This window comes from Euleptes europaea, chromosome 9 (assembly GCF_029931775.1).
Source record: "Euleptes europaea isolate rEulEur1 chromosome 9, rEulEur1.hap1, whole genome shotgun sequence".
NCBI lineage: Eukaryota > Metazoa > Chordata > Lepidosauria > Squamata > Sphaerodactylidae > Euleptes > Euleptes europaea.
The window spans coordinates 54,815,153-54,839,824 of NC_079320.1; the positions used below are offsets into that span (position 1 = coordinate 54,815,153).

The 24,672-nt window shown below is 41.3% G+C and overlaps 1 protein-coding gene across 1 annotated transcript in view; it reads right to left on the reverse strand.

Annotated features, from left to right (window-relative positions):
- GLRA3 (glycine receptor alpha 3) overlaps positions 1–22,809 on the reverse strand; it is a 69,344-nt gene extending 46,535 nt beyond the window's left edge. The window contains exons 1-2 of the mRNA XM_056855499.1: positions 22,724–22,809; positions 4,014–4,141 (exon numbers count right to left, since the gene is read on the reverse strand). Coding sequence (XP_056711477.1) covers positions 4,014–4,141; positions 22,724–22,809 — 214 coding nt within the window. The remainder of the gene's footprint in view (positions 1–4,013; positions 4,142–22,723) is intronic.
- Between the last annotated feature and the right edge of the window lie 1,863 nt (positions 22,810–24,672).

Here is a 24,672-nt window from a genome sequence, read left to right on the forward strand (position 1 = left end):
ATTGAGTAATTACGGCACATACCAAACAAAAGGTTGGGCTGCTGTCCAAATATATTAGGTTGAAGAAAGATTAAACAGCGGTCCCTGTTTTTTGAGTAGAGCATGTTGAGCTAATGATTTCATTGTTTTTAACTTGAAATTCTCTTACCCTCATTTCTGAGTTGCTAGAGCTGTTATTTCTAAACAAGAAGGAACTCCCGACATCTGAATAAAAGACCAATACACCTTTGGCTATGTTAATGCTTTAATAATAGGTCGTGTGCTTGTTTCTTTGAGTGGACCAATATACACTGCCGCCTTCAAGCACCAACTCTAAAAGTGACATGGTTTCAACAGATCTATTCTTTTAGTTAAATCTAATCATATTTTACTGCCCTTGACAAGTTAGATAAGGGTTTTCAAGTTGAAGAAAAAGGACACACTCCCTCAGGTATCTGTCAAAAACAGTGTAGACATATTTTCTTCTTTAGCACAAAACATTTGGAGAGGTACCAGAGAGAGAGAGAGAGAGAGAGAGAGAGAGAGGGAGGGAGGGAGGGAGGGAGGGAGGGAGGGAGGGAGAGAGAGAGAGAGAGAGGCCTTCTGAAACATGGCTCATTTTCTTTCAAGTGCGCTTGAAAATATCCCACCTGAAGTCTGCTGGTTTTGAAGGTGACTGGCAGTTAACAGGTTCAGCTCAGTTCCGAAAATCCTGAAACACAGAACACTTTCTGCTTCGATGGGAGTTGCGCTGAATGTTTGTAGGGTTCCTTTTTCACAGTGAAAGGTACCATTTCAGCTTGAGATGGAATGACATTTCTCCCAAACAGCAGCACTCTCCCCTAAATAGTCTTTTTGCTGAAAAATGTTAATCCGCTCTTCTCTCTTAGCAACATATTTGCCAAGAGAGATGGAAGGATGGCCTCTTTTACCTTATTTCTTCCCCCTTTTTTTGCATATCCCCCAAAAGGTCAGTCAAAGTGAGGCCGGCTATTTGCAGGAAATATGTTTAATGAAATGTTTTCCCTTGCCCTGTTTTCACTCAGCTCTAGTTCTACTCACTACTTCACTGAAAAGGTGGTGGAAGGATGAAAGAGCCCAATTGACAAAGCGGCCATTTTCTCCAGGGGAACTGATTTCTGTCGCCTGGAGATCAGTTGTAATAGCATGAGATCTCAAGTATACCATTTTGGAGAGGATGGGAGATGCAGAAGACTGTGGGAAGACAGAACTCAGCATGCAGATCTTTGGATACAATTCAAGGGCTTTTAATGTACTTTGAGCATAATTTTAATATATGTCCATTTCCAACCTGTTTGAGTTATAGGAAAATGAAACGGAAGTGCATTCTGGGATAATAAGTGAGAATTAACGGATGATGAAAACAACCTCACAAAGAAGAAGAGCCATTAAGAACCATTAAATTATGTCTGAATGGATAAAGATATGGAACCATTGGGTGATTACAACGGTGCTTTGCCACCATTTTGCCATAGGCTAAAAAGAGAGAGAAGCTTTTAAAGCAAATTTATAATGAGCAAGTCTGTTGTGAAGGATAAGCAAATCTAGTGCTGCTGCTTTATCACATACAAGCCAATAGTAAGGAAACAATGTTCTCAACTATAAATAATTGAAGGAATATGGGGGAAAGAATTCCACTGTCTGAAAGTCTTGAAACCACTGTAGAAAAAGCCTTCACAGCCTGTTTCAGAGGAAACAGCTAGCTGAGATGTAGTATCTCCCATCTTTTTCAATATTTATGAATAGCAAACATATTGGGGACCAAATTAGATGAGGATTTTGTTCCCTCGTTTGAAAAGGAAGACCCAGACAATGATGTTGGATTAAACTAAGTTTTTCAGTTCTTGTAGATTATCCAGGCTGTGTGACCGTGGTCTTGGTATTTTCTTTCCTGACATTTCGCCAGCAGCTGTGGCAGGCATCTTCAGAGGAGTAACACTGAAGGACAGTGTCTCTCAGTGTCAAAGTGTGTTGGAAGAGTAATATATATAGTCAGAAGGTGGTTGAGTTTGAGCTGAGTCATTGTCCTGCAAAAGTATCAAAGGTAATGTGCTAATCATTGTCCTGTAAGTATCAAGGTAATGTGCTAATTAGGGTGTGATGTGTTAATGTGGAGCCATTGTATCCTGAAGTGATCTGTTAACATGTGGAATCCAAAGATAATCTGCATGGCTATTGTGGACTGTAGTCTTTGGGGATTAATGAATGGCCAATTTGTCTCTCCTTTGTGCCCCAAAAGTAGCGAATTCCCGTGGTCTAAATGCATGACTGTCTGTGGGCTGTGCATCGGACCCACTTTAGGCGCAAATTTCAAACAGACACGGATAGCCCTAATCTCCATGAACATGTCCACTCCCCTCTTAAAGCCTTCCAATTTGGTGGCCATCACCACATCCTGGGGCAGGGAGTTCCACAATTTAACTATGCATAGTGTGAAGAAATACTTCCTTTTGTCTCTTTTCAATCCTGTCCTCCAAAGCAGCCATTTTCTCAGGGGAACTGATCGCTGTAGTCTGGAGATCAGTTGCAATTCCAGGAGATCTCCAGGTTCCACCTGGAAGTTGGTGTCCCTAGATATATTTACTCTGAGCTATGGACCTGGGTCTCTCCTAGCAGAACTGGCTCAAATTGCACAGTTGTACAGAAGATTTATCAAAACCTCTTTTAAGAAAGAGAGAAACAGTATCTTTTTTTTTTTTTTTGTCTTTTTCACATCCCAGTAATACGGAAGAAGGCTTCCAATAATGTGAAAATGAGAAATACATTTGGGAAACAAATTACTTGCTGAACAACTACGCTATTATGCACTGTAAATGTGTCATATGATACTTTCTTAGAAAACTTGAAAAGGAGCACAGGGGGGGGAAAACTAGCAGCGTAATTTTAATCCCACTGACTTCAATGGTTTTAGAAGGGTGTATATCTTTTAAAGATTGTGTTGTACATTCCCTCACATTATTTGCCTAAAGTTTTATTTCCTGAAGCATGGCTTTACCTTAGACTGAAGTTTACGTACTAAGGGGAATAACCATGGTAATTAAATGAGAACAACTTAAGCAACAAAGCAGCTGAAGGAGGGAGCAATTAGAAAGAGAGTGCAGGGGCACAAAGTCGGGAAAGTAATAATAGAAGCACATACATAGTTGTGCAAGTTTTGCTAGATACCGACCTATTTCTCTTTTCTGACTTAAGCAAAACCACAACTACCTAAGAGCCAGTGCACATAGACCAGTTGCCCATGGGGAAGCCTTATATCAGCTGTTTGGATGTATTGATTCACCAAAGGTCATGGAGATAAACAAATCCACATCACTGCAAAACTTTGGTTTTTGAGGTTTTGCAGTGCCACGGGGAAAAATACAAATGGCTGTACCAAGCACTACGGGGAATGTTTTAAAGGTGCTTCCATGCAGTTGACTCAGAATTTTAATGTGAAGAGTTGCTGCAGCCTATTGACTTGAATGGACTTAGACCGGAGTAACTTTTTAAAGGATTGCACTGCCAGAAACTATTGTGGAGAAACTGGCTGGGTAAACTTATGAGACTGGGAAAAAACAAGACATTGGGGAAAGTGTTTAGTCTTCATTTCTGTCATGCTGCTGTCCTTAGTCACGGGCACATTACCAAACTGCTTCACACAGGAAACAGACACAACATTCTTTAGTGTTCATTATTTTGGTTCACAAACATCACAGTTTGGAACCTGAGAGTACCAGTTTTTCAACAAGCCCCGGCTTTGAACATTTTATGTTTCACTTGTAGTAATTTAGCATCTACTGTGCTCCTGTCACTCGAAAACATTACAAGAATGCACCACTCTAATTAAGCAATGGTATGGCAACTTTTCTAAAGCTTCAGCAAACAGAACAGGTTTTTGCAGAAGTGTGGAACATCAAAGTCTTCAGCATATTCACAAAATGTATTTTCTTGCCTCCAAAATATTTTGACTTTATGTTTCCCTTTGTATTTGTGAAAACGTTATAGTCAGAACAAGATGTGGGAGCAGAAGTTACCTTTGAAGTTGGGTCTGATTCTGGCATCATAGCCTGACATCCTGCCCATTAATTTATCCAGGAAATCTGACGGGGACATTGGCATGCTACGCGATCTTGCACTGTCTGTTTCCTTCGTGGCCACCAAACTAAAAGCAAAGAAAGCAAACACTTTTAATCACATGTGAATTGGTATGACTTTGATAAACCAACAATTTGGAGAGTCAACCCTAGAGTTACCAGGCTGTGGCAACCAGCTGGAGCTTGTAGGGTGGAGGTAGGGGAGCATGTGGCATTGTGTATGTCATAACATCTGAGAAGAAGAAGAAGAAGAAAAAGAAGAAGAAGAAGAAGAAGAAGAAGAAGAAGAAGAAGAAGAAGAAGAAGAAGAAGAAGAAGAGAGGAGGAGGAGGAGGAGTTGGTTTTTATATGCCAACTTTTTCTACCACTTAAGGAAGAATCAAACCAGCTTACAATCATCTTCCCTTCCTCTTCCCACAACAGACAACCTGTGAGGTAGGTGGGGCTGAGAGAGCTCTAAGAGAGCTGTGACTAGCCCAAGGTCACCCAGCTGGCTTCATGTGTGGGAGTGGGGAAACCAACCCGGTTCACCAGATTAGCGTCCCGCTGCTCATGTGGAGGAATGGGGAATCAAACCCAGTTCTCCAGATTATAGTCCACTGCTCCAAACCACCACCCTTAACCACTACACCAAGCTGGCTCTCATTTAGTAATATCATGTTGCTCTAGGAATCGCTGGACACTCTATGGTAAAACCATACACTTTCCAGCAATTCCTAGAGCAACATGATGTCACTTCCAGGTTTTCACTGAAAGTGACTTTATGTCATTGCAAAAGATTCTTCTTCTGCCACTCAGAGACAATGAGCAACAAGGGATACTAGAGGGAGGCCTTCTGCCATGCCCAATAACCCTATTCAAACACAATTCCCCAAAACACACACCCAGTGCCTTCAAAAAGTAAACTTTGAACAACAATTGGTGAAAATTATTATGCACTGTAGTTACAAACAGCAGAGCCTGCTGGAAGATGTTGTCTTGGAGAAATGGAACCAGGAACCAGAAGGAAGGAGATTTAGCTTGGGCCTAGGCTGCTTTACTGTATGATGCAGCAATTGTCTGCCTGTTTAAGAGTTACAATAAGTATTTTTGGGAACCTAAATTGCACTCAGCTGCTTGATACAACAATTATTTTACTTAGAAAAGGAATATGGGAACTGGCATTGTTTTCCATGTTTGTTTGTTTTTTACAGTAAACCAGCCAAACAGTTTTTGACTGGAGAGGGCTGAATGGAAAAAAAGGAATATATTCTACCAGGGGGCGATACTTCTAAGGAAAAATAGGTTAGGATTGGGAAGACAATCACTATAAAACTTGTAGGAGGTGGTGATAGCTAAAAGATCATGAAATATATGCAGAACATGAATATTAACAGCAAGATGGATAATACTCTCCTGGCTTTCTGCAAACTATGCAAAAGTGAACTATTCAAGTTTACTTTTCTGCGTAGGTAATAGGGTTACACTGTTCAAAATGGTTCACAAACTTACTTGGATAAATGATTAGGGATGGTGGTCTATACTGCTGCATATAGCTCACTGTAAGTGGGATCCTATTTATGTAATTTCTGTACTGTGTCATGTTTATTCTTATGCTATGCTTCAGTTCTTTTTGCTGGTTCCAGACTTCTCAAATCCTAATGCCCAAAATTCTATGGGTTAACCAAAGAGTTTTGGATGAATGCTAGAGCGTTACCCAGAGTGATGACATACTTTCCACATTGCACCAGAAGCAACAGCATTGTGCCAAGGATGCTGATCACACTCTCCAATTTTATCTGGGCATTTCCTCCTGCCATCCAGCTGAGTGGCAGTTTGTGACAGGAGCTGGTGACCCTACTGCAATTGCAGACCATGGTCACCCATCGCCCCACCAATAATTCAGCTATCTTTGACAAATATAGCCAAAATGGGCAGAACTGTTCCATCTTGCCAGTTATAAGATCCTAAATTTGTTCACTCTGTTGTCCTTAAAGTAGGTTGGTATGATTATGCCTTAAAATGTAAAGACCAGACTTTTCATTATCGTTGTATCCTAAAGTGACCTATGTCAGCAAGTTTATTAATAGTTTGACATTTTGTTGAAGTTTTTCATATCTACTCATATACCTAAGGCTGAATTCCTGTCCATCCGTACACTCAGGGTAGACTGAAAAGGAGAGTTGTGTAATGAGGTTTTCCATGTCTTATGAACACGTTTGATCTAGTGAGCAGAAAAAAGATCAGGCTCACTCTCTATGCTTTCCTCCAGGATCCCCATATCAGCCTGCTTGATATCTTTGCAAAGGAGCCTATACGCTTAGAACCCAGAATTACAATTTATCTCCACACTACTTGGTAAACTTGGTAAATTTGGTTAATCCTCTAGCATTCTTCTTTCCTCTTTCTCAGTCCACCTCTTCACTTCTGTCCATATATTTATCTCAGCTGTTACCTGTAAAAAAATCAGTCCATAGATATAATGGGTGGTTGTACATGCTGAAAGCTTGTCCCATGATAAGCCAGCATACCATATATCTAAAGTACAATCTATTTTATCATAGGATGTATATTTTATGACGGCCTTTGGCTGTAATAAAGATTATGGTGATGATAAGGTACAATCTGCCTTTTTGCTGAATTAAGTGGTTGAAAGTGTGCCATCATACAGTAATCCTTAAGTTTTTAGAGTTGTATGTAAACCTAGGGTTTCCCTGGATGTGCTGAAAATTCTCCGTCCTACCTTGGGTGGCCCTCATTACAGATACTTTGATATGCATGCACTAAGGTTGCCAGGTCCCTCTTCACCACAGGCGGGAGGTTTTTGGGGCAGAGCCTGAGGAGGGTATGGTTTAGGGAGGGGAAGGACTTCAATCCCATAGAGTCCAATCACCAAAGTGGCCATTTTCTCCAGGTGAAGTGATCTCTTTCGGCTGGAGATCAGTTGTAATAGCAGGAGATCTCTAGCTTGTCCCTGGAGTTTGGCAACCCTAGCATGCACACATGGCTATTGAATAAAACAAGAAACATTCTGGGATTCATTTTGTGTTGACAGAGCCTTTGGTTTTTATTTTTCTAGGTCTAAAAACCCAGACATTTGCTGCATCAGGAGTTGTGCTTTAGCTTGAAGTGTTCTCATGAGCCTCATAACTTGCATAAAATCATATCTTCCTTGAAGTCAGCTCATCATCTGAAGATTCCTATAGTGCCAGATTATTCCAAGACAAACATATTGTCATCAAAGTTTATATTACTTCAAAAGTGCGTGGACAATAGGCTTCAAGGTAAAGTCCACAAAAGGAGCAGGACAAAATCGTCATATTGGCCCCACATGGCAAGTGTCATATTCAATAACTTTTTCTTTTTGTGTGTTTAGAACTCCCCTGATATTCATATAGGTGTTTTGTACATATTGGAAGATCACTGGCTCTGTATGGAGATGTACACATTTAAAAATTGAGATCTGTGAATAGATTTACTACCCCTCCCAGTAAGCAACAGTTACATAAATCTACTGTAAATAGCTCAAGGCATACCTTAAGGCATTTTGGGCTTACTAAAATATTTATATTTACCGGTAAAATTTAATGTATGTATGTATTGTTTTCAAGTTACTTTTTGATGCATTGTAACTGTTTGCTTCTGTTTTCTGCCTTGAGGGCCCTAATTGGGTGGAAAGATGGGATTTAAAAAAAGTTTTAAGTAAATATATAAAATAAATAAATACATCAGGAGAGAAAAGGAGTCATGTTTTTAACACATTATCTTTATTCATATATTTTAATACAGACAGCTAGTCTTGTCCCTGTGTGTTGCTTGTCCATAAGCCTTTGCCATGTGCTATATAGTGAAGCATCTGTACATGCTCAGAGACACTCATATTTCTGCTGTCACATGATTTTGAGCCCTGTACTGAGAACCAGTCCCAGTCCTGACAGTTACGTAGAGTTGCCAGCCTCCATGAGGGACCTGGGAATCCCCTGGAATTACATTTCATCTCCAGACTACAGAGATCAGTTCCCCTGGATAAAATGCTTGCATTCCCAAATCTCCAGGAGTTTCCCAGCCTGGCAACCCTATGCTCCCCTTTTCCCTTTCCAGTGAAGTGAAGAGGCATTTCCTGCCCACCTAAGAAACCTAAGTAAGAAACCAACTGCAATGCACAGACTCTCCGTTTGGCTAAAGGGGAAGGAAAAGGATTTGATACCAGATGTCTTGAAAAGATGGAGGATTGAGCACCAGAACACCTAAACAGCCCAAACAAGCTAGAACTTTTTGTGGCTTGGAATCTAAGCAGGATTGGCCATGGTCAGTACTTGAATGGGAGACCACCAAGGTAGACCATGATTTCTACTCAGATGAACTCAATGGCAAACCATCTCTACTTATCTCTTGCCTTGAATACCCCATGAGGTGGGAATTTCATGGGGTCACCATGAGTTGATTGTGACTTGATGACACTTAATTATAATTAAGAATACCATGATATTAGTTGGCTCTCCAGGGACATTAACATGGAGCAAAAACAGAATACAAACATGACAAACACACAGAGCCAAACCTTTAAGATTTCTTATTTTATATTGAAATCAGAAGCTCACATTTGCACTAGACACTGTAGGACCTCACTTTACTATATCATTGGCAAGTGAAGGGGTAAGTAGAAATACAGTTAGAAGCAAATTACTTTTTTATAGAAAATAAACTATGGCAAGAAAGTTACAAGGAACTAATGAGACATATTTTGCTTCTGGATAATTTGCTGTGAAAAATTGCCCAGTTACATCACATGAGATCTTTGCAAAACAAGGCTTTGTTTAATTAGCAGATCCCAACGTGAAGATGTGATTCTCTTATCTTCCCTCATTAAAATTACAGCTGCTGTTTGTATTGATGGAAATTTTTACATGCAGAAAGAATGGAATCATGATCCTTCTTGCATTGTTCATGGAAACTTCCTGTCTGATTTTAGAGCAGCAATCAAAAAAGCCCAGGGATGGCCTGAAGCACAACAGGTCACACAAGGCAATGATGGGGAACTATAGGGACTGAGCCAGGGAAAGATAGGCTGAGCCAGGGAAAGGGAGACCTTCAGCTATGTAGGTCCCAGGTTGTCAAGGGCTTTTATATAACAAATGATATTTCTTATCAGTACATTGATCCTGAGTGCTAAGATAATGAAGATCATTTAAATGATTTTTTTAAAATTATACTATTTTGTTGTCAAGTTGTACACATTTTAAGGGGAAGAGCATCCCAGAGGATCTGCCATTTATAAAATGTTTTTAACCAGAAAAGAAAAGATCATTAATAAATCATGCTGCATAAGGCTACAACTCTTCCTTGGTATTTATCAAAGTCTAACCTCCTTTGGGTGAAATATGAAGCCAAAATACAAAGTGCTGACTAACAAGTCTCTCAATGTTACAATAGATCCTTGGATTGGATTCCATAGAACTGTTTTGCTAACAATGGTGCTTGCAAGTCACCTTCCCCTAATACCAGAGCCTCTTGTGTCAGGGAAAGGTGCCTTGTGCCAGAGAAGGGCACACCTTTCATGGAACAGGTTCATGGGATCCAACCCATTATTTGTTCCTTGGACCTTTCGTGGATTTGTTGAATTTATCCCACAGAGTCAAGCACAGTGTCTTTGGTCAATAATTGGGGCTGGGAAGAATTTTTGTTTTTCACAAGATAATTTGGGAGGAGAACTGAAATATATGCAATGTTTTCTTTATACGGTTGCCAACCTCCAGGTACTAGCTGGGGATCTCCTGCTATTACAACTGATCTCCAGCTGGTAGAGATCAGTTCACCTGGAGAAAATGGCTGCTTTGCCATTTGGACTCTATGGCATTGAAGTCCCTCCCCTCCTCAAACCTCGCCCTCCTCAGGCTCCACCCCCAAAACCTCTGTTTATTTTGTAGGCCATATTCCTCCGTTGCAGAGTAGGCACAAAGAGACGTAAAGTATATGTAATTGAACTTTCTGTTACCCTTGTTAAAAAATAGACCTTCGCAGAGAGAGAGAATCTGGCTCTTCATCATCACTTGTTTCTCTTTCTTCTCTGAAGTGTATATATGTATTCTGTTGATGGCTGGAAAGAGGAAAGCTTCTGTCTCTATCCCATCCCCACTTGTCAGGGCAAATAAACTGCCTCTTGATGTTGGACAAATCCTCTTTCTAGTTTCTGCAGACTTGCCTGCCTGCCACTATATATATATATATATATATATATATATATATATATATATATATATATATATATATATATATATATATATATATATATATATAAAGCATTTGCCTCTGACCCCCCCCCCCCCACAGGGAAAGTGACTTGGCTGCCTGTCACATGTGGTGGGAACTGTTATACCTTCAGTATCTCCTGGTTTGAACCACTACCTCTATGCAGGAAAGATTTCCATGGTAATGGAAATGGGAGTGGGGAGAGCCTTTGCTGCTATCCCTCCCAATCCCCCTCACCTCCTGCCAGTGTGCTCAAAAAAAGCCTTTGGCCCTGATTACCAGGCACAGACGCTGAGAACAAAATATCCCACATAAACACAGGGCCTATGCTCACATAGAATCAGGAAGTCATCACAAAGCCTGCGACACAGGACTAAAATGGTCAGAAAGTAGAAATGATGTTCACAGAACCACCAGTTGGGATGATCCGATTTGGCAGGAAGATCAGCTAACTGTTAAAAAAGATCAGATAACTGTTCTGATTGGACTTGTCCCTGTCAGGCATTGTCCCTGTCATTGTCCCTGTCAGGCATATATCTGCTAAGTCACCCTCTCCTCTTACTGTCTTTCCTGCAGCCGAGATTTGGCATGGGTCTGGTTTTTATTAGTAGAGTTCCAACTGCATATTTGATTGATTTAACCACATCCATACACCAAAGAGCTCAAGGTGTCTTATACAATTCCCCAACATACACATTTTATTCTCATAACAAACCTGTGAGGTAAGTTAAGCTGAGAGATGGTGACTGGTCCAAAACTTCAAGGTGGAACAGGGATTTGAACCCAGACATCCCCAATCCCAATCCAGTGTTGGAATAACTACACCAAACTGATCCTCATATCCCTGTTAAAGATCCTAGATGTGCCTGAATGGCAAGGCTGAACCAACTGTGGGGATGGTCCATGTGAAAACAGAGGTTCAAGCTCTTTGGCGGATGGTTCCTTACATTTTTTTCTGGAAGAGGAGAAGGTCCAGCTATGTTATTTGCTGAAAATGCAAACTATCTACTTATTTTACATGGTTCTTCATAATAGTTCCTTGTACTTTGCCACTTTTAACTCCTAAACATTTTACTGAACGGCATTGCAAGAAACAGCAGTGTAGCAAAACCGCTACAGTTGAGATGGCCATAACTGGGTGATCCAGTCGACTGCCCAAACTTTACATGCTGTGCTATACCTTATGTAAACACGTCAAAATGTTTTCACATGAGCAGAGAATGTTTCCAGAATAGATCTTAAGTTATAGGAGAGTGAAAGATAGCCTGGAGTGATTGCTCCCCTATGAACATTAATTTAAACTAGCATTTCTCTACACCAGTAATAAAACATGGTAACAAAATTGGGGTGGTATAAAACAAATGTGTTCCATCATCAAGTTGATGAAAACATTGGCTAGCTACAGCAGTAGTCTAATAGCACAGTCCCATGCAATCCTGTTCAACAGCCCCCAGAGTCTTCCTTATCTACCCATCCTTTGTGAACAATGGCTTCTTCAAATATAAGCACAGCTCTTCTACCATAAATACACCCCCATTCATTTCAAAGGAAGCAACAGCTCTCCATATAGAAAGGGATGTCAATACAGAGTTGCCCACTTAATCTAAATCGATTGATTAAGGCTTCATAGTACAACAAAGCTTTGGATCAGGGCAAGTAAAGTTGGGAAACTGGATAGCCCCAATTTAGTTAATGTTGGTTCTCATTTCAAACCATTTACTTGCCTATTCTGACATTTCCTCCCTCACAGATGTAAGGGGGGTTGTTGCTACTGGTGGAAAGGGAGAGTGGGAGAGCCTGACGTGATGCACATTTTTGCATGTAGTGTCGGGGGTGGGTCTGAGGAAGCCTATTTAAGAGGCCAGCATCCATTTCCACCTCCTCTTGGTTCAATGGATGGAGTTCTCTTTTTAAACCATTCACTTTGTCTTTTCACTGGATCTTTTATGAATGTAATATTGAGGTACAGCAACACAGAACTAAATTAGTTGCAGGGGCCTTAACACAGTGATGTTATTCCCAATAACGATGACCAAGACTAACACTGTGGAATATCCCACATGCAGACATTCAGTGTTCAGAAGTCCTATGGAGTATGTAGTGTTTATTTTATTTATTTATTAATGTTTAGATTTATTGTTTGCAAGTTCCACTGGTCAAAGGGGCAGGAAGAGGAACTGGGCAAAATTTAAATCTCAGACAATTCTGCTCTCTTCACCACCACTTGAGCTTTCTATGTCCCCCCCTAATCTCTAGATATCCCTTTTGGGGGTCACCGGGGCTGATGGGGGAAGGGAAGGTAGAGGAAGATCTGCTTCCCCTGTGTTCAAAGGCAGCAGCTCATAGACCCTCTGCCACCTGCAGTCACCTAGCTCCCAGATCACTTCAAAGCACTAGCCAGAGGGTGCACTGATTGGTTGCTGGGAATCAAAAGCTCGGCCTGTGGAACGCCAACTGGTTGACTGATACCAAGGAACTGCAATCCTAATGCGGTCATCATAGTTACTTTCTGCATCCAGGAACTATAGTCTGAAATGCAACATCCAGACTAGTCAGGGGTGGCCTACAAGGATAGTATCACCACTGCTCTGAAAGATGTACACTGGCTGCTCATCTATTTCTGTTCACAATTGAAATTACTGGTTCTTATCTTTAGAGAGGCAGCATGGTGTAGTGGTTAAGAGCGGCAGACTCTAATCTGGAGAACCTGGTTTGATTCCTCGCTCCTCCACATGAAGCCTGCTGGGTGACCTTGGGCTAGTCACAGTTCTCTCTGAACTCTCTCGCCCTCACCTACATCATAAGGTGCCTGTTGTGGGGAGGGGAAGGGAAGGTGATTGTAAGCCACTTTGAGACTCCTTAAAGGTAGAGGAAAATGGGGTATAAAATCCAACTCTTCTCCTTCTTCTTCTTTCTCCTCCTCCTCCTCCTCCTCCTCCTTCTCCTCAAGGCCCTGAATAGCTTGGAGGAAGTATACTTGAAGGCCCACCTTCTTCAGCGCACCATTTCAGCTCCTCCTCACAAACCCTACTTTCTGTATCCTACCTGCAAAGGTAAGATGGGTGGCAAGCACAGACAGGGCTTTTTTTCAGTGGTGGCACCTGACTTGTGGAGTTCCCTTCCCCTTGAGGCTCACCTGGAGTTTACCTCCACTTGCTTTGGGGCACCAGACCAAACCTTTCCAATTCACTCAGGCTTTTAATTAAAGGGTTGATCTTTTTCAGTTTTGTTTACGGTCTGCTTCTAACCTGAGGACTGTTTTATGAGAATAATTTTAGGCTGCTAAATGATTCATGGTGTTTTTATGCTCTGGCTGGGTTTTTAATAGTTGGTTGATTTTAACCATTTTATTGTATTTTATGATTCTGTCATATTTACCTTCATAAATTTTTGAACAGTTACTTTGGAGAGATGGCATATAAATGCTCTAAACAACACGAACAAAATTGAACTGGTTTTGTCTCTGCCAAGCCAACCCTTTGCTTGATCTTGCTTTTAAAAGGTAACTGATATAGTTCTCGTGGTACTGCTTTGAGGAGAAATGAGGGCTGAGACCTCCATGGGGTATGCCAGCTTGCTGGGCACTTGGAAAGAGGGCTGTCTGGCAAGTAGTGGGTGCCAGCAAGGAGGGAGTGGAGGGATTGGGGTTCTCAAAAAAATTTTTAAATTGCAGTGGTGCTCCTCTGGTAACTAAACTTTGAGAAAAGCTGGCCTAGTTAGTTCTCTTTGTATTATAATGGTTTTTTTCCCTCCCTTTTCTTTCTAGTTCTAAGCAAATTGCTACTTTTTCAGAATTCACTCGGTGTCTCCTGGGTTGCCTAAGGCAGCTGGTTTCCTACTCACAAACTCTGAGCTTTACTGTCCCCTAAAGGACGGTGGCTCACTTTGTGCTGATGCTCACACTGTGAAGAAAAAAAAAACTTTCCCCTTCCTGTATACACCACATGATAGTGCAGCATTAAAAAGTTAATGATTCCTAACTGAATAGCTCAACTTGTTTCAAACAGCTGCGCTGCAGTAAAAACAGTGTTGCATCGCTGACCCTAAATTAGTACTGCATTTTACAGATTTCCAATATGGCCAGTTTTGACAGCTTCATCTTGTGTTGCATTTCTCTGACACTCAGTGAATTCCACTGAATGATATATAAGATCTCTTAAAAATACATGGAACCTTTTTGATGACCTGAAGACATAAAGAAGCCCCTATCATCATTTAGCAGGTCCCAGTAACACAGCTACCCCCCCCCACACACACAAGCATGATTTCACCCTGTGCATATAATTGAGCAACAAATCCTTCTAGGGTTGCCAACTCCAGGAGGGTAAATTCCTTAAGATTTGGGGATGGAACCTGGGGAGGGTGGAGTGTTGCCAGGGATGGCAGGGATGTGATACCATGGAGTCCTCAGTCCGAAGCTGCCATTTTCTCCAGGCACACTGATCTCTCTAGTATGGGCATCAGTTGTAAATCCAGAAGAATGCTAGGCCCCACCTGGAGTTTTTTTCAAAGGCAGCCAAATAATTGCAGTTCTAGAGGGGCTCATGACCTAGAAGGAGTGGCTTCACAACCTACCTACATGGCCCAACACATGGATAGAAGACCATTGGTGTAAGTGATTCTCCTTTACACTACTTTTCTGGTTAGGTATGATGGATAAACCTTTGGAATGTACTGCCTCGGAGTGTTGTGGAGTCCCCGTATTTGGAGGTCTTTAAGCAGAGGCTGGATGGCCATCTGTCGGGAGTGCGTTGATTGTAGGATCCTGCATGGCGGGGGAGGATTGGAGTCACTGGAGATGTGGGGGGGAGGTACTTGTTAATTTCCTGCATTGTGCAGGGGGTTGGACTAGATGACCCTGGTTGTCCCTTCCAACTCTATGATTCTATGATTCTATGACTCTATGACTCTATGATTCTATGACACATGAAGCTGCCTCCATCAAAGTCAGTATTGAATTTACCTTGTGATATTTAGCTATTTTACTTAAGGCAATATGTTTCCTAGCCATTATTTTATTTGATCTTGAGGGCTTGGAAATATTACTTTGCTTAAGCATGTATAAGGCTGGGGAAAGGCTTTCCCCCCTCTTTCTTCAAAAGTACAATTAAAGTGACCTGTGAGGCAATCATAGAGTTATTAGGCATTCAAGGCATGTTACCGCATATGAATAATTAAATAATTAAATTAGCTGTGTTGATATATGCCATAGCAGAATCCAAAGTCACCCAATTTGCTTTGGAGCCAAGGTATTTATCTGTTAATGTTATTTTCCAAAGCACAGATATACATAATTCATATTTGTTCATAACTCAATTTGCTGTAGAGAAGCTCATGGTAAAAATGTAAATATAGAGAAAGGGAGAGAACTCTAATTTATAATGCAACTAAAGAACAAGTGTTTTTTTTACCTAGTATTTTCAGCTATGTTAAAGATAAAGTGAAGTAAGCTGAAGTACAGTTCTAAGAACACTTTCCTAGAAATAAATCCCATTGAGTAAAACTGAGTAGGATTCTGTGTAGACCTGCTTAGCATTGGTCTCATGGCCACACACTTTGGCTTCAATTGGCATTTTTAGGCTGTGAGTGACTTACTTTATTTACAATACCAATATTGTTTCCTGTGTGAATTTCCTCCATTTGTTGTTCAGATCTTGGAGCATGTAAGGAGTCCCTTAGGATGGGAAATGCTTTAATAGAGAAAGAGATGAAAATATAGATAGAAATCCAGTTACAATTTAAATTTAGTTATTGTTTCTAAACTATCTTTACACAATGGTGCATCTTTCCAGATCATGAGAAACTATGGTGCTATTTACACAGCCCAAATAATGCACTTTCAATCCACTTTCAATGCTTTTTGAAGGTGGATTTTACTGTGTGAACTGGCAAAATCCACTTGCAAACTATCGTTAAGGTGCAGTGAAAGTGGATTGAAAGTGCATTATTTGGGCTGTGTAAATAGCACCTATTTCTTGTGTACCTGATATTCTAACTATGAGGAACTGCAGGTGTAAACTGGAGCAAAGCAGTTCCAAAATGTCACCTAAACCATACTGATCCTTTGCTTTGGGCCAAGTGGGAAGCTGAAAACGTGAGTTGATTTAAGTGTGTGCAGAATGTATCACTTAAACACGATCTTGAACTGTGACCAGGGATAACAGTCATATAACTACTCTGCTGTATGATGTACTCTTTGCAAGGATCTGCTCAGTTCACATTCTTATTATGTTACTTTGGTCAGAGGAGTTGGTTTTATGACTCAGTGTTAGTTTCCACTGTCTTCAGGAGGGTGAAGTCAGCTTAAATACTCTGTAAGTGGTGACTGTCTGGGAGAGGCTCAATAGCCAGAAATGTCATGCACAAGATTTAAAGTTGTACCTTTATCACTTCTATTTGCTAAACAACTTGTACTTGTATTTCTTAAATACAAATGTAATACATTTGACTTCCTTTTCACCTAAGAGGTAAAAATTGCACTAGCATAAGAGAATCCACTGCACTGGAAAAAGAAACAATGGCCTTCCAAGAACATATGGTTCTCTTTAGTAAGGAAAAAGAGAGAGAGATGATGATGTATTGCATTGGCATGCTTGATTTCAGGGATGCTGAACTGTTGGAGGCTTTCCATAGCCTGCCTTGGCATTTCATCCAAAGATTATGATATGCTTTCAAGGAAAGCTTGTGCCAGGCTCTGAAATCAGTCTGAAGTCATAAGTGAAGTACTCAATGTAGAAAGTAATTTGTTTCAAGGATTACTCCATTCTCTGGAAGAATGTGCAAACCTCTCAGCCACTGACTCTAAAATGAGAGACAGACTGTTCATGTACTGGTGGTTGTGTAAAGAATAAGGAAGGAGCTATAGCTCAGTGGTGAATATGCTTTACATGCAGAAGGTCCCCAGTTCATTCCTTGATATTGCTGGTCAAATGGAGCTCAGATAGCATGGTTGGGAAAGACCTCGGTGACATCCTACAGGGATGAGATAGAAATAAGCTATATGAACCATTAGTCTAACTTTGTATAAGGCACTGGTGCTTTTCACACATGCTGAATAATGCAGTTTCCACTTTCAATGCACTTTGCAAATGATTGTTAAAGTGCATTGAAAGTGGAATGAAAGTGGATTATTCAGTATGTGTGAACATGCCCACTGTGTCCTGTGTTTAATGCTTCCGAATGAAAACACAATTCACAGTAAATGACTTGAAATGAAAAATACCAGTTTAATTATTTCCCGCATGGTTTTCAGGTGGCCATAATTAGAGCTAGAAATGTAACCTGACAGATCAGTTTGGCTCCTTTTTTCCGTTCTGTTCTTGCCACACAAAAATACAACTGCTGGCATTATTCTGACAGTTTTCCCTGGATGTTATACAAGTTCAATGTGCCCAGGCCAGGTGTGCACAGACAACATGCAGCACAGAAATGGGTGAAGAGAGGGTAGGACAGGATGCTGCATGAGATGGAGCCTCTATGCACCACCCCAAAGGCCTTGCCTGGTCATCTAGTTGAACCCAATTCTACATATTTGTTATATCACAGTAATCTTTTCTAATGGAATTTGAACTGGTAGGATAGCTGGACATTCATTGTGTGCTCCTCCAGCTACTTAGATGAGTGTATCAAAGGAGAAAATCAATGGAGGTTTAGTACTGAAACAGGTTGTTGGTAGAGCTCTGTATAATGTCAAGAAACTGAGCCTCTAAAAGCAGTTTCTTGTTCAAACATTGGTTCTTTGGTTCCAACCTTGTAGGTTTTTGGGCCTACAAGGGGAAAAGTTCATGAAGGAAAATAACTGTATTGCCCTTGCTTGGAATTCAGCAAGCTGTGACCTTTAGCAACTGAGATAAGATTCCAGGTGCCCCAGCTCCAAGTTTATACTGCAGCACCAGCCCATTAAGTAAATTCCATTTAATTAGCAGAATTATGGGCCTAGTCACTTGTGAGGAATGGGAAGGGTTTAGACTGCAGCTGCACTCTAACCGTTTATCGCACTCTGACCACCTTGGTCACCTGGTCAGCAACAAGGTGACACAAATTATTGAGATCACCAGCCATAGATCTGATGGGTCAAGAGCTCAGGTCAACTCAGCATCTTTTAGCCATAAAAGTTTAGCATTTGCAACCTAGCTTTGTTCTTGGTTCCAAAATCATGGTGCCTTGATCCAAATTCTTGGACCTTGTGATTCATGCTTGCTATGTGGGCCAGACACAATGTCTACCCATGACTCTGGACAGAGTGGATTTCTGCATGGGTAACATCTTGTTGTTTTGAACTAATGTCTTACTGTATAGTTAGTATGTTTATTCTAGCTTTGTTATTTTAAATGCTTCACTGGTTATGCCCTTTTAGAGATATTCTTGCATAATTTTAACAAATCACTTTAATTATATTTTGTGTTGTTTTTTGACTTCAGGTGGCTTCAATTTAATTCTAGTACCTTGACCTAAGTGCCATACCTACCAGGTGTATTTATTTATTTATCAGACTTTTAGGTCACCCTTTCCTGACCCAGTCGGACTCAAAGCAGCTCTCAATCGTTTTACGCAAGTAAAACCAATCACTGTATACAATTTATACATAATTTAAAAATCCAAGGTGCCCTTACATCATACGTGCTAACCCTAAAGCCATAGCGGGAATCAAACAGAGAGAATAAAGAAATTAACTTATTCCAACAAAAAGAATAATAAATATATCAAGCAAATACAAAAAAGGAAAAGGAGGAAGGGAAGGGAGACCAGCAAGATGGGAACCATCACTGTACTCAACCAAAGGCCTATTAACTATTATGTGAAATTCACACTAAAGGTGGTCTTCCTTGTTGGGCTGACTTTTTGACTAAAGGCAGTTCCACCTCCGGGAACACCCCGAGAATGCCTCTGGATGCTGGCATGAATGTTCAAGCTAGAAAGAGGCAGCAATGGCTCACGGGGCTCACACTGCTGTACTGCTCCATGGTGCTGGTATAAATCACCCTGAACTGGCATCTGTGCCACTCTGGACTTTCTGGATGCTGGGATCATGCCAGCTCCTATGTGGCTCCGCCCTCCTCAAGATTGCTTGGTTAGTCCTAACTCAGCATAGGATCATACTGTTAGTAATTCAATTGTGATGCTTCAGTATCAACCTGATTATTTTTTTATTCAGTAGTTTAGTACATGGTAAAAAAAGGAGCTAAACCTTACTGCTTAGAAGTATATGAGGAAAGAAATGCAATATGTATGAGGCAAGAAGCAGAATAGTGTATGGGGGAGAGAAGATTAGAATGAAAGCCCCATTCACATGAGCATTTTGTATACAGAGAGGTCACAAGGAGTCAATTTCCCTTTCAATATTTGTGTGGTAAAATAGGATTGTGAATGGGCTTTTATGTAGTAAGATGGGTGGTCACACAGACATGTGCAAAATTCTTAGGAGGAATTCATCCTGACATTCCTTTCCTCAGTCAAGAGGACATTCCAATAACAAACCCATGTTCCCTTTCAGATACTGGATGGTTCCATTTATTCTACTACGATTTCTATAATAACATTTTCACAGCACAATTGCCCCATGAGTTTCCATACGTACAATGTTATTCACAGTCTAATTGTATTATGGTTTTTGTAGTACTGAGGTTGTAGAAACTATTTTCCCTCCTGTTACTTTCCTTGTATGTCTATTCTAAGTCTTTCATTTATTTCTACGTAGGGTGTCTGTTCAGTGTAGGATTTTCTTAATAATAATATAACTGTGAAACAGAATAACAATCTTGCTTGTCACATAGAAATGTATTCACAAGCCCACTTTGCTGGGCAGGACAGTGGAAGAAAAAAAGGCAGTTCTTGGAGGATGTTATGTATATATGTGCCATCAAGTCACAACTGACTTACAGCGACCCCAGCAAGGGGCTATCAAGGCAAATGAGAAGCAGAGGTGGTTTGCCATTGCCTTCCTCTGCAGAGTCTTCCTTGGTCGTCTCCCTCCCAAATACTGACCCTGCTTAGCATCTGAGATATGATGAGATCAGGCTTTACCATGCCTCCTTCCCTCCCATCTGGAGGATGTTACACATCAAAAATGTTCTGGGTGGGAACAAATGGCTGAATGGGAACAGGTTTCTTAAGGGGAAAGAAATTATATAGTTAGAAAGTAAATTACTAGAGGCTAAATTTTACCCTGAGACTCAACACAGCTTCTTATCTTGTTTCCTTGCTGTCACACAAGCACAGACCCTGCCAACTAGTGGTCAGTCTCAGTTGTCACACACACTTTATTCACTATTGCCTCGCCTAAACACTGAGATTCTCGTACAGACTTGGATAGATGAAGCTGAAGATTGGCATTCATACTATAGATACTTTTAATTGAACTTATACTGTTGCTTTTGTACTCTGTGGCATGTTTGAGAAGTTTTCTCCAAAGATATAAATATTCTCCCCACGAAAATCAGTAGCACTTTATCTACTGATCTTTAACATCAGAGTCAATATTGTATGGGTCACTGTATGTACTGGGCAAATAGAGTAATTTTGGGGGTATGTGATCAATATTAAGACTTTTAATCTGACTAGACAAAATTATTGCACTATGATGTTTCTGCTTCAATTGGGCTGCTCTCAATGCGCGCAGTCCAAAGACAATTAGACATACCTGTGCTCCCTTGATGTCAATGGAATTAAATCAATTGAAGGAGCTTTAGTCAATTTATTTCAGATGGTTTTACACATAGTATTTTAAAAATTGTGACTGAATAATCTCACCTCAATTTTAATAGAATAAGAGTTACAAGCTGAATCTAATGCCGATGGGATACCAAGACAGGGTTCAACTGCCTTTATCTGCCTCCCTGGCTGTGTGTTTCCTCTTCATAATATTAATCCAGTGATGTGGTCTCTCCTTCTCACCCTTTTACCTTAGTTGTTGTCAGGCTGTTGTGTTTTAGTCAATGCCTGCCCATTTAGCCAGTCTGAGAAACTGGAATATAATGGCAGCATCTTGAATGATGATCAACTGAAGGAGGCACCCCTAAAGATCTTTGATCTTGGGGTGCATTGGGGAAGTTGCTTCCAGCGCCATTCCAGCATCAGCTGAGATGGTCCTTGATGCATTTAGCATAAGTTCTCCTGAAATAATACTTATTTAAATGAATTGTTGTATTAATTCAGCAAATTTTGAATGTAGAGTTTATGTATATATACACCTTTACTTATATATGAATACAATTATAATATACTATATATATCCACCTATCTAGTGTGCATGTGTGTGAGAGTATAACTCTTGCATATTATCTTCTTTCCTGTAACTTTTTATTAGACTATAAATATGTCAATAGTTGCAATGTATATACATGCAATACCTGATACACAATCAGCCCTTCAAATTGGAAGAGAGGCTTAATATTTGGCATACTGTCTTTAACAAGAGCCAGACCTTGGGACTGGAGGTCATGTTTAATCACAAAGATTTTTCATAACGTATTCTCGCTCTTGTAGTCTCTCCTGAACTGACAGTTTAGGCTTGGTACTTAGTTGTACTAGTTAATGTTAGCCTCATGTCAGATAAAATTCTTTGAATGACAATAATATTTTACTATATAAACTAAACTGGCTTAAATCCAAATACTTAAATGCTTAATGCTTTAATGCTTAAATGTACTGTGAAGCGTGAGTTTGAGGAAATTGCAGCATGTTGTCAAGCTTAATTTTACATGTAAACAACAAAATTTCACATGATTGTTTTTGGACACCTAAATATGGAACAGGAATGCCAAAAGGAAAGTCTTGCAAAAGAGAGATTCAACTTATATGATGCAATGTATCATAAGAAAAATAATGTTTTAAAAGATTGCATTTATTTCTTTTAACAGCCCTGCCATGTTTTTAATGGGCTCAGAAAGCAGAAAGACAGAAGGACCCCACTTGCTGTATAATAGTTGAATATTTGGTAACAATATTATGCCGTACAGCTTCTGAAACAAACAAAGTCTAGTTCTTTACAATCCTCTATGGAGCTTGGAGTCATTGGTATCATACTCTGATAATTAGTGATTAATTAGTTGTCTTGTCTATTATAGTAATGAAAAACAGCAAATTTGGAATTAATTTTTAGTTCTAAAAACATTGTAAGTGCATACTTTGCTCTGCTTTCCATTTGCTAATGGTAGGGATTCCCCACTGGAATGCTTTAAATAGGAGACAGAACTCCAACTGAATTAAACAAAACAAAAAAAGAAGCATTTAAACATTATGCACCCATTCAAAAACGCGGCATAAGTGCCTTTGCGTGACAGCAGCGCACCTCATGCCCACGACAATTTTATTTTGCTACATGACATCTGCGGGGCCAAGAGGGCTGGAAGGGGCATTCCCACTGCTCAGCAATCGCCATCACCCCAACGCCGGCACATCTGTGCGATCCAGCCGCGACTCACCTGAGCAGCAGGGCAGCTTCCCAAAGACACAATCCCGAGACAGCGGCGCGCCGGGATCTCACCCGTGCCATGGTCCGACGAGGCATTCACGACCTCCTCCCCAGCGGAGTCATGAGGGCGCCCAGAGGGAGAAGCGACGGAAGGGAGAGCTCCGCTGGAGCGGCGGCGGCGGCGGCGCTTTCAGCACCCTGGAGAGCTCCCCGAAACCCTGTACATCCAGCAAGGCGAGGCGGACTTGGCCGGCGGCTGTCCAGTCGTCCGCGCCTGGGACTTGGGGGTCTTCGCCGGCCACCAACTCGCCCGGCTTGGGGCAGCGCCTTGGAAGAGAGAGGCTGATCCCCGCGGGGGAGACCCGACCTCCGAGCAGGAGGCGGCGGCGGCGGCGGAGACCTCCTTTCCTTCTCCGGCCCGGCGCCAGCTCGCCACATTCCTGAACACGGGGAATGAATGTCACGGCTTGGGGAGGGAGGGGGCGAGGAGGGGGCGGGGGCGGAATCCGAGCGGCGGGACCTCCCCAAGGCAGACGCAGGGGCTGCCTGGCCAGTGTGGCACAGAGGCGCGCCAAGAGGGCGACCGCGTTGGAAGGGGAGTGGGAATGAGCCAGGGCGCGGGGGAGCGATGGCGTGTGTGTCTAGGGGGGATGTCCTCTGAGGGAAGGGGCTTCGGGCAGGGATTGAGGAAAGGGACCGCGAGATTAGAAACCTGGCAAAATAGCAAGCCGGGAGAAGAAAGGGATTTCCGAGAATGGGGGAGGGCGTGGGAAAGGGGATGGGTGTAGGCAGGGCCGGTGCCAGTCTTTTTTTGCGCCCTAGGCAAGGCTAACTACTTCTGCCCCCCCCCCCATTTGCTAACCAATTTTCAAAAACAGATGTCTTGTAGGGGGGGAAGCCTGATGCATCCCTAGAAAACTTTTTATAAGATGTTATAATAAATTGTATTCCATAGAACCGTTGTGGTACTTACCTTAAAATTATATACATATATATATGTGTGTATATATATATACACATACACACACACACATCTATCTATCTATCTATCTATCTATCTATCTATCTATCTATCTATCTATCTATCTATCTATCTATCTATCTATCTACACACACACACACACATATATATACACACATATATATATACACACACACACACATACACACACACACACATATATATATATATATAAATTGTCAGTTGTGTTTTTTCAAGAAACTTTTATTTTTAAAACGGTGCCCCTCAGGCCAGTTCTGTGCCCCTTGGAGGTCTGCGCCCTAGGCGACCACCTAGTTCGCCTTAATGGTAGCACCGGCCCTAGGTGTAGGTGAGTGGGTTAGCAATGCAATTGTCTGCAGAGTTATTCCAGTCGAAACCCGTCGAAATCAAAGGGTCGAGGCCAGAGTGACTCTGGGTAGGTACGCACTGGAAGTTATTCCTTATGTGGAGCTAGTGCTGGAGGGCAGCGAATGACAAGGTCTTGCTCTTTTGCCCACCCCCACCTCCCCTTTCAAGACCCGTCTTCTTTGTGACACAAGCGTATTGAAATAGCTAGAGAGGCAAAGGCTTCACCCTGTTATGAGTTGTCCCATCATCATGATGATGAAGATGTTATCCAGTAACAAGACAGACAGAGAATGAATGTGTGTGTGTGTGTCATGACTTCTATTGATCTACATCTTCTTTGCCAAAGCATTAAGAATAATCTCCTTGTTTTGGGACCATCAAAATACGTGCCAGTTGGTTTCTAAGTTTTACAGCCTATCTGTCAAATGCTAAAATGGACAAGCAAATACAAATGAGCTGACCCCTTGTCCTACAGTCTATGTTTTAAACCTTTGAACAGTTTGGGGCGGAGTGAATCAGAACAAATAGAACAGAAACATATCATATGTTGATAATGACAGAAACACATCTCATTACATTACTTTCCCCCCCCCTGCTGTTTTAGCTAT